Source organism: Phoenix dactylifera, chromosome 8 (genome assembly GCF_051530095.1).
Source record: "Phoenix dactylifera cultivar Ajwa chromosome 8, Ajwa_hap1_PhDact_Kaust_v1.1, whole genome shotgun sequence".
In the NCBI taxonomy this organism is placed as follows: domain Eukaryota; kingdom Viridiplantae; phylum Streptophyta; class Magnoliopsida; order Arecales; family Arecaceae; genus Phoenix; species Phoenix dactylifera.
This window is the reverse complement of record NC_143197.1, coordinates 7068143-7082966: the sequence shown is the minus strand read 5'-3', so window position 1 is coordinate 7082966 and position 14824 is coordinate 7068143. Positions and strand designations below refer to the sequence as shown.

Genomic DNA, 14824 nt, shown 5'->3' with positions numbered 1-14824 from the left:
AGGGGGAGGGATACAATTCATCTAGAATTGAATTCAATGCGAGAGGAATCAAATTTGATACGGTGGATCTAACATTCGGACACTGAAGGAGCATCACTCGTGAAATTCTAAACCAATCAATAGGAAAAAAAAAAAATCAAATATCAAGCCAACCAATCATAATAATTAATAATTTCCATCATTATTAAACTAAACTGCCTTTTTTTGCCAACCAATCAGAAAAATCAATGATTTCCAGGTCCCCTTTTGTTTTTCGCTTCCCTGAAGCCGAAAGGGCAGTAACTCCTGCGGGATCGGTTCAAGAGCCGATCGAGACGAGCTATGTGGCTTTCCTAAAATTTTGGGGTTTTAAAGCGGACTTTCCCGCTCCGGTTCATCCCTCCACCCGGTTCCCACGGCCTCTGCCCTAAAACACCTGAGAGCAGTCGCTCGGAGGAGACAAGAAGCTTTCCTTCTATCTTCTACAAATCCCAGGGGGATTTCCACTCCGATCCCCATCCATGGAAGCCCACGTGGCTCTCAGCTGCGGCAGGCCATACCTCGCCGCTCTCTCTTCTTCGAGCCTCCCGAGATCGGCGCGGCTCCCAATCTTTCCCATCGCTTCGTGTCCATCTATTGCTCCCAACAATTTATGCTGCAGAGCTTCTCTGGCTGCAGATCCCAGTGTGCCCGTGGCTGAGGTAAGCCTTCTTCCCGGTTCTCTGTGGAATTTTCACAAACAGAAGCGGTTGTTTCTATCTATACAATTCTTTTGATTAAAAGAAAATCATGTTTTTATAATCGGATTGAAACTTTATGCTTTTTTTTTTTAAATCTCCAATAGCAAATCTTATAGGAAAAACTCTTTGTTTTTTCGAGCTTATAATGTATCGCATGACCTACGGGTCTAGGTTTTGCTGTATGTTTAGCAACATGATTGAAATAAATTGTTCATGGAGGCTTTTATTTTTTTATTTTTCTAATTCTTAGATAAAGAAGACCCATATTGAAGAGACTGCAGACATGGAATCGTTCAGCTTGATGAATTTGTCGCCGTTGGATGGCCGTTATGTGCAAAAGGTCAAAGATTTGCGGCCAATCTTCAGCGAGTATGGGTTAATCAGGTATCGTGTTATAGTCGAGGTGAGATAATTGTTAAAACCTGATTTATTTTCGGAGTATTGGTTGTTGATGGTGGTGTATTTGTAGCTTGGTGGTGTTATTCTCTGTTTTGAGTATCTTGGAGCGCTGACAGCTTCGTACATATTTGTTTTTCCTTGTCAATTGTTCTTCTTCCAAGTGAATCGTTGATTTAGAAGGGCCTTGCGATTAATGGTTATCTTATCTCATATTCCTCCACATTTTTGCTACTGTATTAGTTAAATAAAGCCATCCCCTTGTTGTATTTGAGGCAGTTTTGCCAGCCCCTTTCTTTTTATTCTTCGAAAATAGGCTGCTAGTTATAGTGTTTTATTTTAAGTGGTCTAGAATCTAGTTTAGCCACTAACAAGGGAAAAATATGGTTTTAATATTTTTGACAGGCAGCATCTCTCACTAATTCAGAAATAACTTGATAGACACAATAATGCATGATGATCAACAAAGTCCTTTTAAGGAGGGTTTGCAATCTATACCTCATTACTTTCATTTATGACCTGTTTAGGACCTTTCAGTGATCTTTGGCTTGTTAGATAGAAAACAACAAAATATTTCAACTTTTGTTGAAGATATTCTAGGGACGGAACTGAGTTCTGATGCAATGAAAACATCCGGTTAATTTCTCAAAGTTTCATTTGCTATTGCTGGTATTTATCAGGCAATAATCGTTACCTATTCTTTTTTCTTTTTTTTTTGTTTTGAAGTGATAGATAGTAGATTCTAGATTCTAGAGTTCTGTTTGAAGTTCTCAATATCCTGTAATGAATGTGGAAGAAGGATTTGTATAATCAGTGTAACTTTGATGGGATAGCACTTCTTGAATTTGGTATGTACATTGTTTAAATGGCGTTGAATTGGCTCCTTGCAGGTCAAATGGTTGCTGAAACTTTCTCAAATTCAGGAAATCATAGAAGTCCCAAGCTTTAGCAGCGATGCTCAATCTTTCTTGGAAAGAATAATTCACGAATTTGATATGAATGAGGCCCTAGAAGTGAAAAAAATTGAAAAAGTGACCAATCATGATGTCAAGGCAGTAGAATACTTTTTAAAACAGAGGTGTAAATCCTGTCCAGAGGTAGCAAAGGTTAGCTTTCTGATTTTCTATAAAATGTCCATAGTTATCTCATTAATAAAAAAATAACTAAGATATGTTACCCATCATTTTCTTTTAATAACCTGAAATGGCTTAAAAATTTTTCTCTGTAATTTGATATTAAATTGTTTCTTTTCTATCAGGTACTTGAGTTTTTTCATTTTGCCTGTACATCCGAGGATATAAACAATCTAGCCCATGCATTGGCATTGAAAGAGGCTTTCAACACTGTTATATTCCCTGTTATGATTGAATTATGCAAAACTATACGTGACATGGCAAAGGAGAATGCACATGTCCCTATGTTGTCTCGCACTCATGGGCAGGTATGCTAATCATTCAAGATAAGAGAGTAATTTCTTGCATATGTTGTTACCGTTGGTTTTTTAAGAGTGCCAGTTTTATTTTCATGTTAAAAAATTGAAAATCAACATTAATTTTGCTTTCAACAACTAACGTTGATCTTGTCTTTGAGGCGCATATATTAGAAGAGGTATTAATGGAAGGGAGGGGAGGGGGGGGGGGGTGCGCTACTTACCGGAGCAAATGAGTGGAAATAAATAATAAAAATGTTCCAGCCAGTAGATGCACCTAGTGAACAGCAGATTCACGCTACGGTGTTGAGCTATAAGATTGTGGCTCACTTGTTAAGTCTGCAATGACATTGTTACTCTTTGATGTTAGGGTCTGAACCTCAGGCATGCACTATGTGGGTGAATCTAATAGTTGTCAAAAAGACAAAGTAAATGAATTCTGGTTAACTTGAATCCTTCCTTAAACAACATGTGTTTATGTCTATAAGCACATTCCCTACTAAGCTAAAACAAAATACAAAATGTAATAGTAGTAGCAGTAGAATTTTGCAAGTCATTTGTAACAATAATGGAATCTCTTGCAAAAAACTTATGGAGGAGAAGAAACTTCCTATCTCGCCATATATATAATGTATGACATATAAACTTATATACATTTTACTTCATCGTACTAGAAGAAGATTGGGTTTCACGCACTTTCCCTCCAAACTAAAAAAACATGATCATATTAGCTATAATTTAAGGGCCAATCCTATACTTGAAAAACATAATGCAAAATATTCTTCGTCCAACTGATTTAATTGATCAAGCAGGATTGTTGTGAACATATTCCCTATAACATTATCAGATCCAATGCAATAGAGTTTTTTCAACATACAAAATTTGATGGGCTCTGGAAACATAGAAATTGTACTGTAATAGAATTCAATTTGATGTCCTTCAGAAACTGTTTGTTGACACATTCAACTTTGAGATCTCTAATTTGTTAAAATATTACTCTATTTTGACATAATACTTGTTCAATCTCCCCAAGTAGATGGAATAGCTTTCTGATCATGGTGATAATTATTGTAAGGAAGATTTTTGCTTACCCGACTAAACATGTTTTGTAATTTATGATTTTTTTTTTGTCATCTTGTAGCCAGCATCTCCTACTACTTTGGGAAAGGAAATGGCAAATTTTGCTGTTAGACTAAGTGAGCTAGGAAAGACTTTCACTGAAGTTCGAATATTGGGAAAGTTTGCCGGTGCAGTTGGGAACTACAATGCCCACAAAGTTGCATATCCTAATGTCAACTGGCCAAGAGTAGCAGCAGAGTTTGTGAGATCTTTGGGAATAAATTTCAACCCTTATGTAACACAGGTATATTTTTCTGTCCATTTCTTTGTATATTTTGTGTTTAAGGATTTTCCTTTTGTTATTCGTGTCATTCACTTCATGTTTTTCATTTTTTTACACAATTTCTAGGACTTTAGGGGAATTTGCTTGCCAAAAAGGTAATGCATTAGTCATCCTCTCGAAATTATCATGAGTGAAACAATTTTAAGGATAGATGAATGATTCTTTCTCTAATGATACCCATATCAAATCTACAAATTATTGTTCAGATATGTCAGTTCTCAAACAGCAACTCTTACAACTCTAACCTAGTTGTCTACATCACAGAAATGTGGGCTTATCCATTTTTTTTAACTTCCTTATTTCTTTCCCATTTTCTCTGTGTGTGTGTGTGGAAAGGTTGCATGAGCTTGAGGCAATTATAAGATGCGCTGCCCTTTGTCTTGCCTTGTTTGTTGCGGTGTCATCGTTTTTAGGTGGGCCAAACTGGCTATTGTTATCGTGAATGGCCCAAGTTGGCTTTGTACATTGTTGAGCTTTCACTGCTACAACACTTCATCCTTATTAGTTGCTTTACTCATAGGGCTGAGGAGGTGGACTAGGCCTTTCATGTAAACCCATCTAGACATCCTTCATTACCGGAAAAGGGGTTGCATCATCCTTATTCCTTAATATAGTCCACATACTGCATTTATGATCCTCAGTTAATTGGTTGCTTTTTCATATGCAGATTGAGCCTCATGACTATATTGCAAAGCTTTTCAATGCAGTCACTCAGTTCAACAACATTTTGCTTGATTTTGACAGAGACATTTGGAGCTACATATCATTGGGTTACTTTAAGCAGGTATCTCTTTTGCTACTCCCACCCCTACGTTGTTAATCTTCTTTTTATTTCCCATGAATTTTTTACTTAGATCCTTTAATCTGCTACACAGATAACTAAGGCTGGTGAAATTGGTTCCTCCACTATGCCTCATAAAGTCAATCCTATTGATTTTGAAAATAGCGAGGGTAATCTATGTTTGGCTAATGCTGTTTTATCTGCCCTTAGCATGAAGTTGCCCATTTCACGCATGCAGGTATTGTTAAATGATCTTCTCTCTTTCTCCATTCTTTATTCTTAATTAACAAACATTAGCAACTGAGAAATAGGCATTATGCTTCCTTGAGCTATATTTTGGCAGTGCCGTACTGCCTTATAATCTGGAGCTACCAAATGTTTTGGGCATATGCTCCTGTCTGTAGACTTTGTTATTAGCTTAAACCTTCTAGATTGTGTCCAGTTCATCAATTTTAGGATAGGTTCGTTACCTATGCTTTTCACTTTGGTAAGACAGCTTTATTGGTCAATATTTACGGAGTGGTGTAATTCTTACTGTTTACAATGATTAACAGCGGGACCTTACTGATTCAACTGTCTTGAGGAATTTGGGTGTTGGCTTAGGGTATTCTCTCTTGGCTTATAGAAGTTCACTAGAGGGAATTAAAAAGCTACAGGTAAGCAATTGGCATTTTGTCTGATTGAGAAATTTAGACTTATGCTTTAATGATCTGGTTATCAACTGAACTAATATTGTGATTTTTTGCTCTGTACTTTGTTTTTATGACTATGTTCTGGAATCTGGCTTTGGTGATACTTCATAATTTATGTGTTCTGGTCATGTAATCAACAGCACTACACACCAATTTGCTGACTAGTTCCCTAGTACAACATCAATACTGTATCGTAAAGTGTTTATTAAAAATCTAAAACATCCCTCATGGTAGAAATGTACATCATGCAGCTGACACATCTAATCCCCCGTATGCATCCCTTGTTCAACACCCTATCATTTGGCATAAATGGCAAGCACACCAATTTGTGTTAAGAGGACATTTAGTTCCCCATTATGGTTATAGAATGTTCAAGTAAGAGGGTAGTGATATGACTAGTGGTGAGCATTTTCAGTGGCACCTCTTCCTCGTGTTAATCTTTATAGGTTGTACTTTAAGATGGATGAACCCATATCTGATAGTCAAATTATTTATTATTGTTGAATATTAAATTTTGTTTTACTGAAGCATAATGGAACATGTGAACTTTGACTCTTAATGTCCATAAATCTAATGAAGATTTTTCCAATATGTGTGAGGTACATGTATGCTTTACAAATTTCTTGTATGTGCCTCTATGCTTGCATTCTGTGCAGTCTTGCATGCTTACACATGCCCTTGCTCATGCATGCATGCATACATGTGTGTGCCTGCACATGCAGATACACACAGAGATAGCAAACGCTAATTTGGATCTAATTGTTGTACTTCCAATGATCGCATTTATATATTATTCTAACTGTTAATAATTGTTACAGGTGTATTATTTGGCATCCATTAGTGGCCAACCATGCAATAGCCTAGAACATAACTATTTATTCTATGCTTCTTCTTGAATTACTTGAATAACCTGTTGGGGCATCTTTCAATTCTATGAAACACTTGTTTTTTGAATTAGTCTAGCACAATGTAGAAATAATTCTTCATTATTTGCAGGTGAATGAATTTCGACTAAATCAAGACTTGGAGCAGACATGGGAGGTCCTTGCTGAACCAATACAAACGGTGACATTTTATATCACTTTTTTTATTTATTTATGATCAAGCAAATTTAGAATTGTAGCTACAGTGTCCAATGTTCTCAATCATTATCATTATCTATTGACAAAGATGGTTCAGTTTTTATCAAGAGATAAGCACTTAGCATTGCAATAATCCAACTCATTAAATATTTGATCAGCATCACCCATGTTATCAGTGAAACAAAATGCTGGATATGGATACATAAATATATTTCTATCAGCTATTTTATCACAATAAATTTTTCTGATTGACAAATAATTATAACTGGACTCATCTCATAATCATCATGCACAGACACCTCTTAGTCACATATAAGTTTCCATTAAGATAAGGAAGATTTACTACATTTGAAAGTGTTGATGATATGGATTTGTTTTCTGCGCTGAATACATACAGCACTTGAGGATCCTTACTCAGCTTAACTCAACTAAGCCTTAATCCCAAACTAGTTAGGGTCGGCTGCATGAATCCTTTTCCTCCATTCCGCATTGTTTAGGGCCACATTTTTTGAAAGATGTAGCAATATCAATTCCTTACTACTTCATCCTCTATGATTTTTGGTCCGCTCTTTTCAATTATTATGTATCAAATCACTTCTTTGTACTTGTGTATCTCTTGGCCCACGTTATGCATGTCCAAATCATCTAAGTTATCCTCTTAATTTGTCATTAATTGGTTTAACCTCTACTTTTCTACGAATGATTTTTTTTATTATATTTTCTTATATTACTACACATTCATCACAACATTCTTATTTCAGCCACACTCATCTTGTGCACATATCTTTTTCTAACTGTCCAACATTCTATTCTATAAAGCATAGCTAATTGTATGGCTATCCTATAGAATTTTCACTTCAACTTGGTAGGTGTCCTATGATAACGAAATATTGAGTTACACTTCGTTATTTTAATTAACTTGCTTGAATCCTATAGATAAATCCTCTTCAATTTTTCCTTTGTTAAATTAGTTGATCCAAAATACCAAAACTAATCACTCTTAAAAACTTCATGATTCTCAATTTTCAATTCCACCTTCATCTCTATTTCTAATTTGTCTAAAATTACAGTCCATGTATTATGTCTTGGTCCTACTGCTTAATATCCTTAAATTCTAATGCACTCCTTCATAATTCCAACTTATAATTAATTCCATCTTAGTTTCCCCACTAAGATTATATCATTTGCAAATAGTACGCATCGAGGGATATTATCCTAAATATACCTAGTAAGCTCATCCATAACTAATGCAAACTTAGAGCAGATATTTGGTACAAAACCCATTGTGTTGGAAAATCCCTAGTATTACCACCAGTAGTTCTTCCACTAGTAATCGCTCCATTAGACATACCTTCAATCACATTAATATATCTAAGTAAAGCTCCTATCTTTTCTAAAACCCACAATAAGACTTTTTTAGGGATTTTATCATATGTTTTCTTTAAATCAATAAAAACCTTATGAAACTATTGTCTTTTTTCTCTATATTTCTCCATTAACCTCTAAAGGAGAAAAATAGTTTTCATACTCAACCTTGTCGTAAAACCAAAGTGGTTCTCTAATATTTTTTAATCACATCTCTATCTGTGCCCAATCACCGTGTATTAAAATTTCATAGTATGGCTCGTAAGTTTGACACCATGGTCGTTAGAAAAATTTTGAGTATTTCCTTTATTCTTACAAATTGGTTCTATGGTGCTCTTCTTCCATTCATCATGCATCTTTTTGGTCTTTAAATAAATTAATCAATTAAGTTAATTCTACACTACCTAAATACTTCCAAATCTCAACCGGGATTTCATCAGGTCCAAGCTATTTTCATCTTTTTTATAGCCTCTTTTATCTTAGATATTCTAATTTTATATGTATACTCAAACATTTATATCCCGAATGGAACTAGATGATCCATGCTCCTATTCCATTATACAGATGAAGCATTTTGGGACTTGATGATAGCTAAGTTATACAAGTAACTAATAAGATTATTAGAATGAGGTTTGTAATATAACCTGACATTATCCACAAATACACACGAACACAAGACATGTTAGTTTAAAAGCACAAACATATTTTCCTTTTCTAGAAACGCCACTTGCTATAGTGAGATGTAGGATCCTACTTCTCTTCATGGCTTCAATGTCCGCAGTTGCGAATATCAAATAGAAATCCCATGTCTTAACCAACACTAAGGGGCTGTTTAGAGCCCTCTGGGTGGTGCCGTAATGCAGCAGAGTTATGGGCAATCCATTTGCAGGGGCTCCTGTGCCATTGTTTGGATGGTGCTGGTGATAGGGTAGGGGTAAAGGCAAAGGGTGGAGGCTTGGGCGGGAGAGCGCGATGACGATAGAGGGAAAGAGGCCAATGCAGGAGGCGAGGGGCTGAAGGGGTTGGCGATGGGCGATGGTGGTGGGGGAGGGAGTAGCAGTGACAAGGGGAAGGGGGTCAGGCAGGAGGTGGGGGAGATGAAGGGGTTGATTTTGAGCGGTTGGAATCGAAATGTGGATGGAGTCGAGGGTGGGTGGAGAAGTCGCAAGTGAGGGGGAATAGAGAGAGATCAAAGTGGCAGAGTAGCCTCGGATGCTTGTTTTGGAGGTGGAAATCATGTGACAAGAGCCTTGGAGGCATTTTGGTGAAGAGTTGAGAGGCTGGAGCTCGTCCTGTGCCCATTTTGGCCGCAGGTCAAGCTGTTGTATTTCAGCCCCAATTTGCAGCCTAGCTGCATTTCCACCTCCAGCATTCGAGATGCAGGCGGCCAAATAGGTGGGCTGGACTGCTCTTGCATATTGACCTGCAGGGATCCAAATAGCTCCTGAGATTCATTGAGCTGCACAGACAGATCATTTCAATCACTTTCAAAAAAAATTATGGATTATCTAAAATTGGACCCATATTCTGTAAGCATCATGCTGCTTTATATGCATATAGTCACGTACACATATAGGCATAGATATTGTAAATTCAAATATAATTTTTATTGTCATTTAAGTTGATTTATTGTTGGATAAATGTCTGTTGGAATGTTAGCCCCTTCAGCATGGTCAGGAGATGATAAGTGATTTTATATAATGCGGCAGTTAGATATTCCTTTTGTAATAACATATTTCAGAAAGGTTGCCATAAATACTTGCAGAGCAAATAAATCAAATGAGATGCAGAGGCCTGCTATCCTTGTAAAGCAGAGTAAAGTTGATGACAGGTGTTGATAGGTCTGGGTAAGATTTAGGCATGTTAACCAAGGGTATGATTAGCAAACTAGTTTTCTATCTATGCAGGTGAAAATTTGCATGGCTTCCATATAAGAAGTCTACAGATTTTCAATCAAACTCTCTCATTTTTCGGTAGATAGGTTAAAGTTGCTACTCCTTGTTGGTAATCTCAGGTAACTAAGGCCGTATCTGCTCATGAGCAGTGAGTTCGTGATGCCTGGTTTAGGTGATGTGGTGTTATGGAACAGCCAAAGGCAGTTTTTATGGTCTGAATAGCATCAATTTCCCTCTCTATTCTTATTTAATGAGCATGTTATAAAAAAAATGTTTACAATCTGAAATGCTGAAACAAGTCAGTTCGGATGTGCCAGCTTACCAAGCTAGCTAAGTCTCTTGGTGGTTGCACCACAGGCCTGGTTTCAGATTGCACCTTCACCAGGGTTTGTAGGGGTAGGGGTGTTGCGGGAGGGCTAACACAATGTATGTTGCAGCTCTGTGAATTCATTTTCTTTCTTTTTTGCCAAAAATTATCTAGTCTATTATTGGATATTACACCATGGATCTGTTGGATCACTTCATGCTAATGACATTGTACATGGACATGGACAAAGTTGCTGTTTCTAACCTGGCTTGCAGCCCAAACTAAAACATTTTTCTACCTGTTATTAGAACCTCATTTTTAATCCTTTCAGGAGGCAGTTAAGAATTGGAAATACCTTATTCCATTTATTAAGACTTCTCTTTGGATTCGTCCTAGGTATCGCTGCTTGACCTCACCCCAGGGGCACAACCAGCGACTCTCCATAGCCAATTGCAAACCTGTCACGCTCTTTATCATAGTGAAACTTAATCTGATAAAAGCTTTTGCATTAACCAGGGAATTTTTCTTTACCCTCCTGGCTTTGTTTCAGAATGACCATAGTAATTCCCTGGTGGGATGTGTCTGCTTTCGTTTTTGCAGGTTATGAGGCGGTATGCTGTTCCCGAACCATATGAGAAGCTGAAGGAGTTGACAAGAGGAAAGGATGTTACCAAGGAGAGCATAAGAGAGTTCACTGAAGGTCTGGATTTGCCCCAGGAGACCAAGTCACTTCTTTTGGATTTGGCTCCTCAGTCCTATCTTGGAGAAGCAGAGAATTTAGCTAAAGTGATCGACGATGCTGTGGACTTAGAGAATGGATTTAAGCTTCTATAGATCAGTATCGTTGGATGTTACTGTAGTCCTTGACTTCAATAAAGGAGCCAGGCTGGTATTCACAATCTACCCTGCAACCATAGGTGAATCTTTTCGGTCTGTTTTTCTTCTTAAACTGAGAATGTCAACACAAAGAAACAATCACGAGCTGCAAGCAAATTGCTAAGGTGCAATATTTATCCTTCATTATGTTTTCTTTTTTCAAAAGAAAAAACTGTAACTCTTGTTAGTAAAATGAATCGAGGTTCTCTATCCACTTACCACTTACTTCGATGTTTGCTGGAATATATATATAGTTTTTATATTTCTTGACGCTGGTATTATCTGAATTTTTGCTATAAACTAAGGCAATGAAACTTGATTATGTTTTAGTTACATTGCATGATATCATCATGACTGTTAAAAGCGCAGCTAGATGGCCTGAAGAATATACATGTGATTGTTCTTGTTGCGCTTAATTCATTCACTTCAACTGATATCGTTGGCTATTTGTGTACATGAAAATTTCAACAGCTTCTACTGCATGGAGATGGAGGACCGTGTGTTGAGCGTCGATTCCCAAATTCGAATCACCATTCCGTGTGGGCCCGCGGACACTCGGCGCGCAAAATCAATGGCATCAATCACTGACCCAAAAAAAAATAAAAAAAGAACTGGTGATACGAACAGCTTCAAAACAAGACAAGAAATGTGGGGGCAACAAAGCAAAAAAAAAAAAAAAAAATCCCATCTAACACATCAATCACTGGGCGTTGGTCTTGTAGCAAAGATTTTTGTTATACGATCTCAAAGTCTAGGGTTTGAGATCCTTTCAGTGGTCTATATATGGTGTAACCAGAGATGAGGAAGAAGAAGAGGCACACGAGTGAGTGCTGGTTGGATCTTGCCACCGAGGTCAAGCCTAACTTGTTCTATGCATCGGTTCAACATCTTTAATTCCAAGCTTTACTGTCAAGAGTCATGAACACAGTTGGGCACTTATGGTCAATTAAATTTACAGCATTTGTGGAGTATATAGATTCAATCTCTGGTAACCTGTCCAAACCAAACTCAATACAAAATTATAACCATTCCAATTCACACCCTATCTGATCCAATACGTTACACTGATAGATTAGAGCTGCTTCCAAATTCTACTCCTGAACACAAAATCAGGATCCGAAGTACCTCTTGATGGGACCCATAAAGAGTAAGGTCTACTGATACCATCATAATAATGTACGACAGGCGTCAGAAAGTAACAGGCTAACAGCTCACAAAACAAAAAACGAAATGTGGAGGAGATTAACAAGCCTAGGCATGTTTCCCACGAGTCCACGACACGTGCCACATACCCCGGTCGGGCGCCACCTAACACTCCTATCCGCTAGTCACCGCCACCAGTTTGCCATTATCCCGCGGCAAGACCACCGGAGAACTCAAGGCCAGTGCTCCCATGGTGCTTTCGGAAACAAGAAAGGAAAAGAAAAGAAAAGAAAAGAAAGAAAAATGGAAGCAAAGCAAGAAAAATCCATCATTTGATCTCCGGAATTTGAGACAGTGAGTTACAACTCGCCGAGTAAAGATTAATTGCACCCCTAGCAATAGCCTCATATGGTGCAACCGCAGAAGACAAAGAAGAAGCACAGCATGGCAACCAAGGCAACAGACTCGAAGGCGGTCACGAAGGTCCAGAGGATGCTGTCGACCATCGAGATCGGCGAGAAGTTGATATCCGGCCAGCTTGGAGTGAAGAAAGAAAAGTCGAACTCCGGCCAATGGAAGATGGACCACGACATGCTTCTGGTGAGGTTGGATAGGTCGAACTCCGGCCATCGGAACATCGACACCGGCGAGGATAACAGGGTCCTCCCCATCTCTCTAGATATCTAAAGAGGATACATGATGCGTTGTAGGTGGATTGTGCTTATCTTATATGGGAATGGGGACACAGATTGATGTAGAATTTTCCAGTTGCGTGGTTATGTTTCGAGAGGAGAGGGTCCCACCTGGTTCCTTTTCAAACATGGTGATATTTTTTTAAAAAAATCTGGGCCCTGGTGGGTTTTAAAATTCTCCGCAGGCTACCACACCAATCCTAATATGTCGGGCTTTGTTTGTTTTAAAACGCAATGGTGTGATGGCCCACAAGTTGCCAAAGTCTCTTAGAAGTCTTCACAATCACATATCGATGAAAATCTTTCCAAGTTGATTAGGTCTACCTTTTAGATATTTATCTTTTAGTTGTTCTTATCATTTGTAAAGCTACTACAATAAATATCTGTTGATTCTCTTCGGTATGTGCTGTGGTCAAGGTTAATAAAAGTTTTCTTTTAATTTCTCCTCCTTTGTAGTTTTCTCTCTTTTCATGTTTGTGAGTTTACCCCATAAAACTAATATTAGAGCGAATGACTCCCTTTTTCCCACTACTAGAGCTTTATGTTTTTTTTTTTGCCACTAGAGTGTAAAAAAATATAAAATATATAAATAAATCTACCTCATTCTATCAACTTAAGTTTTTGGGATAAGTGGTGATTTTAACATATCCTATCAACTCCTACTAGTTAACCTGGATATGAGTGGCTTAAGAACCTTATTCATCATTTAGAAGGAACAAAGATGATTAAGTCAAAAGACCAGGAGAAAACTTTTTAGAGTACTGACCTGAAAGGAGCCAATCACTGATCCAAGCCCATTGTATATATTTGCAAATTAGAATTCCAAGTGCACCATAAACCATAAGGGTGAAAAGAGTGTGTGTGGGGCAGATGTAATGCAGCATGTAATCATTTTTAAGCCACAAAGAAATTAAGGTGCCACATCATCTGTTTAACATAGAACTAGTTAGCAGCATTCTATTATAATATGAAGGAAACCACCAACTGCAGTACCATGAAAAATCAAAATTGCAAAGGGGGGGAAAAATAGTTGACATATGTTACCTGAGAAGTTGTGGTACATCAAAAACAGTACCTGAAAAGGAGAGGATAGCTAAGCTCAAGTCACATACCTAACTACTGATGCTAATGAGTCATTTCTAGTATGCTAGTTCAGTTCACGTAGCAGAAAATTTAGATAAACTTGCAAAACAACTTTTTTAATAACTAGCTGAAGGAAAAGAAATAATGATTAGCACTGGATCTTGTAGTTCTCTTACACATTTTCTAGTGCAAGAAAGGGGATATGCTAAAAAGTCCTCCAAAATGAAGAAGCCATGCACAGGTGCACCTTTGAGTAATTTTATGTTATATACCTTGTTGAGACCGAAGCCCAACGCATCTCTGACGTAAGAGTTGTAACATTTAGGATTGGAGCCAGCCCCATGTCAAGAGTTTTAGTCATAGAAGGGATGACCTGTGGAAAGGGCTGCCTCGAGGAGGGCAAAGGATAGAGTGTTTTAATATTAAGTAATGTTTCTTAAGAACCAAAATTTCTTCTAAAATTAATATTTTAATAAATCAAATATCTTATTTGTTGGTACATAATCAAATATTTATTTTAAAAAATCATTCAGCTAGCATGTAGCTAATGTGTTAATCATTTTGAATTAATATTGTGGTGTGTTCCAGAAATTGACTCAATTGCTTATAATTAGAGCAACTTTCCAACAATCAAACATCTATAGTTGGGCCACATGCAAAGTAACTCATAGCAACTAGACTCGGATGTTGCACAATTATAAATTATTAAATAGTTTCATAATGAGGCAAAGTAAAATGCCAAAGTCAACCAAGCCAGACATGTCTTAGTTTTATGCTTGGTGATCTAAAATTTATGCTGTTGTTTTAGCTTATTAATATGTAACATAAAATGGCAATACTAGGATAATATATATTTCATGCAAAAGGTGCACTCGTCACTCGCCAAAAATCACTAATTGAGAAAGATATGAGCAATCGACAAGGAAACAAGTGAAAGAGTGATGTACCAAAAAAAAGAAGAA

The 14824-nt window shown here is 37.4% G+C and overlaps 1 protein-coding gene across 3 annotated transcripts; it reads left to right on the top strand.

Annotated features, from left to right (window-relative positions):
• The first annotated feature begins 289 nt into the window (after positions 1-289).
• Positions 290-13215, top strand: LOC103701015 (uncharacterized). 3 transcript variants are annotated; one of them, XR_603121.6, is made up of 11 exons: positions 301-680; positions 970-1122; positions 2006-2221; positions 2374-2556; positions 3686-3907; positions 4614-4730; positions 4822-4965; positions 5282-5383; positions 6416-6484; positions 10669-11069; positions 11416-13215. XR_603121.6 is itself a non-coding variant. In XM_008782943.6 (10 exons), the coding sequence occupies exons 1-10, from the start codon at positions 501-503 to the stop codon at positions 10900-10902; spliced, it is 1620 nt and encodes a 539-aa protein (XP_008781165.4). In that variant the 5' UTR covers positions 290-500; the 3' UTR covers positions 10903-11206. The 3 variants fall into 3 exon arrangements, 1 of the variants encoding a protein (XP_008781165.4); XR_016396135.1 differs by having other exon boundaries at positions 335-680; positions 970-1103; XM_008782943.6 differs by lacking the exon at positions 11416-13215 and having other exon boundaries at positions 290-680; positions 10669-11206.
• The last annotated feature ends 1609 nt before the right edge of the window (positions 13216-14824 follow it).

Coding starts and splice junctions, on each gene's coding strand:
- LOC103701015 (XM_008782943.6), top strand. CDS start 501: ATGGAAGCCCACGTGGCTCTCAGCTGCGGCAGGCCATACCTCGCCGCT. Junction 4,731..4,821: donor CATTGGGTTACTTTAAGCAG/GTATCTCTTTTG, acceptor TCTGCTACACAG/ATAACTAAGGCTGGTGAAAT. Junction 6,485..10,668: donor TTGCTGAACCAATACAAACG/GTGACATTTTAT, acceptor TCGTTTTTGCAG/GTTATGAGGCGGTATGCTGT.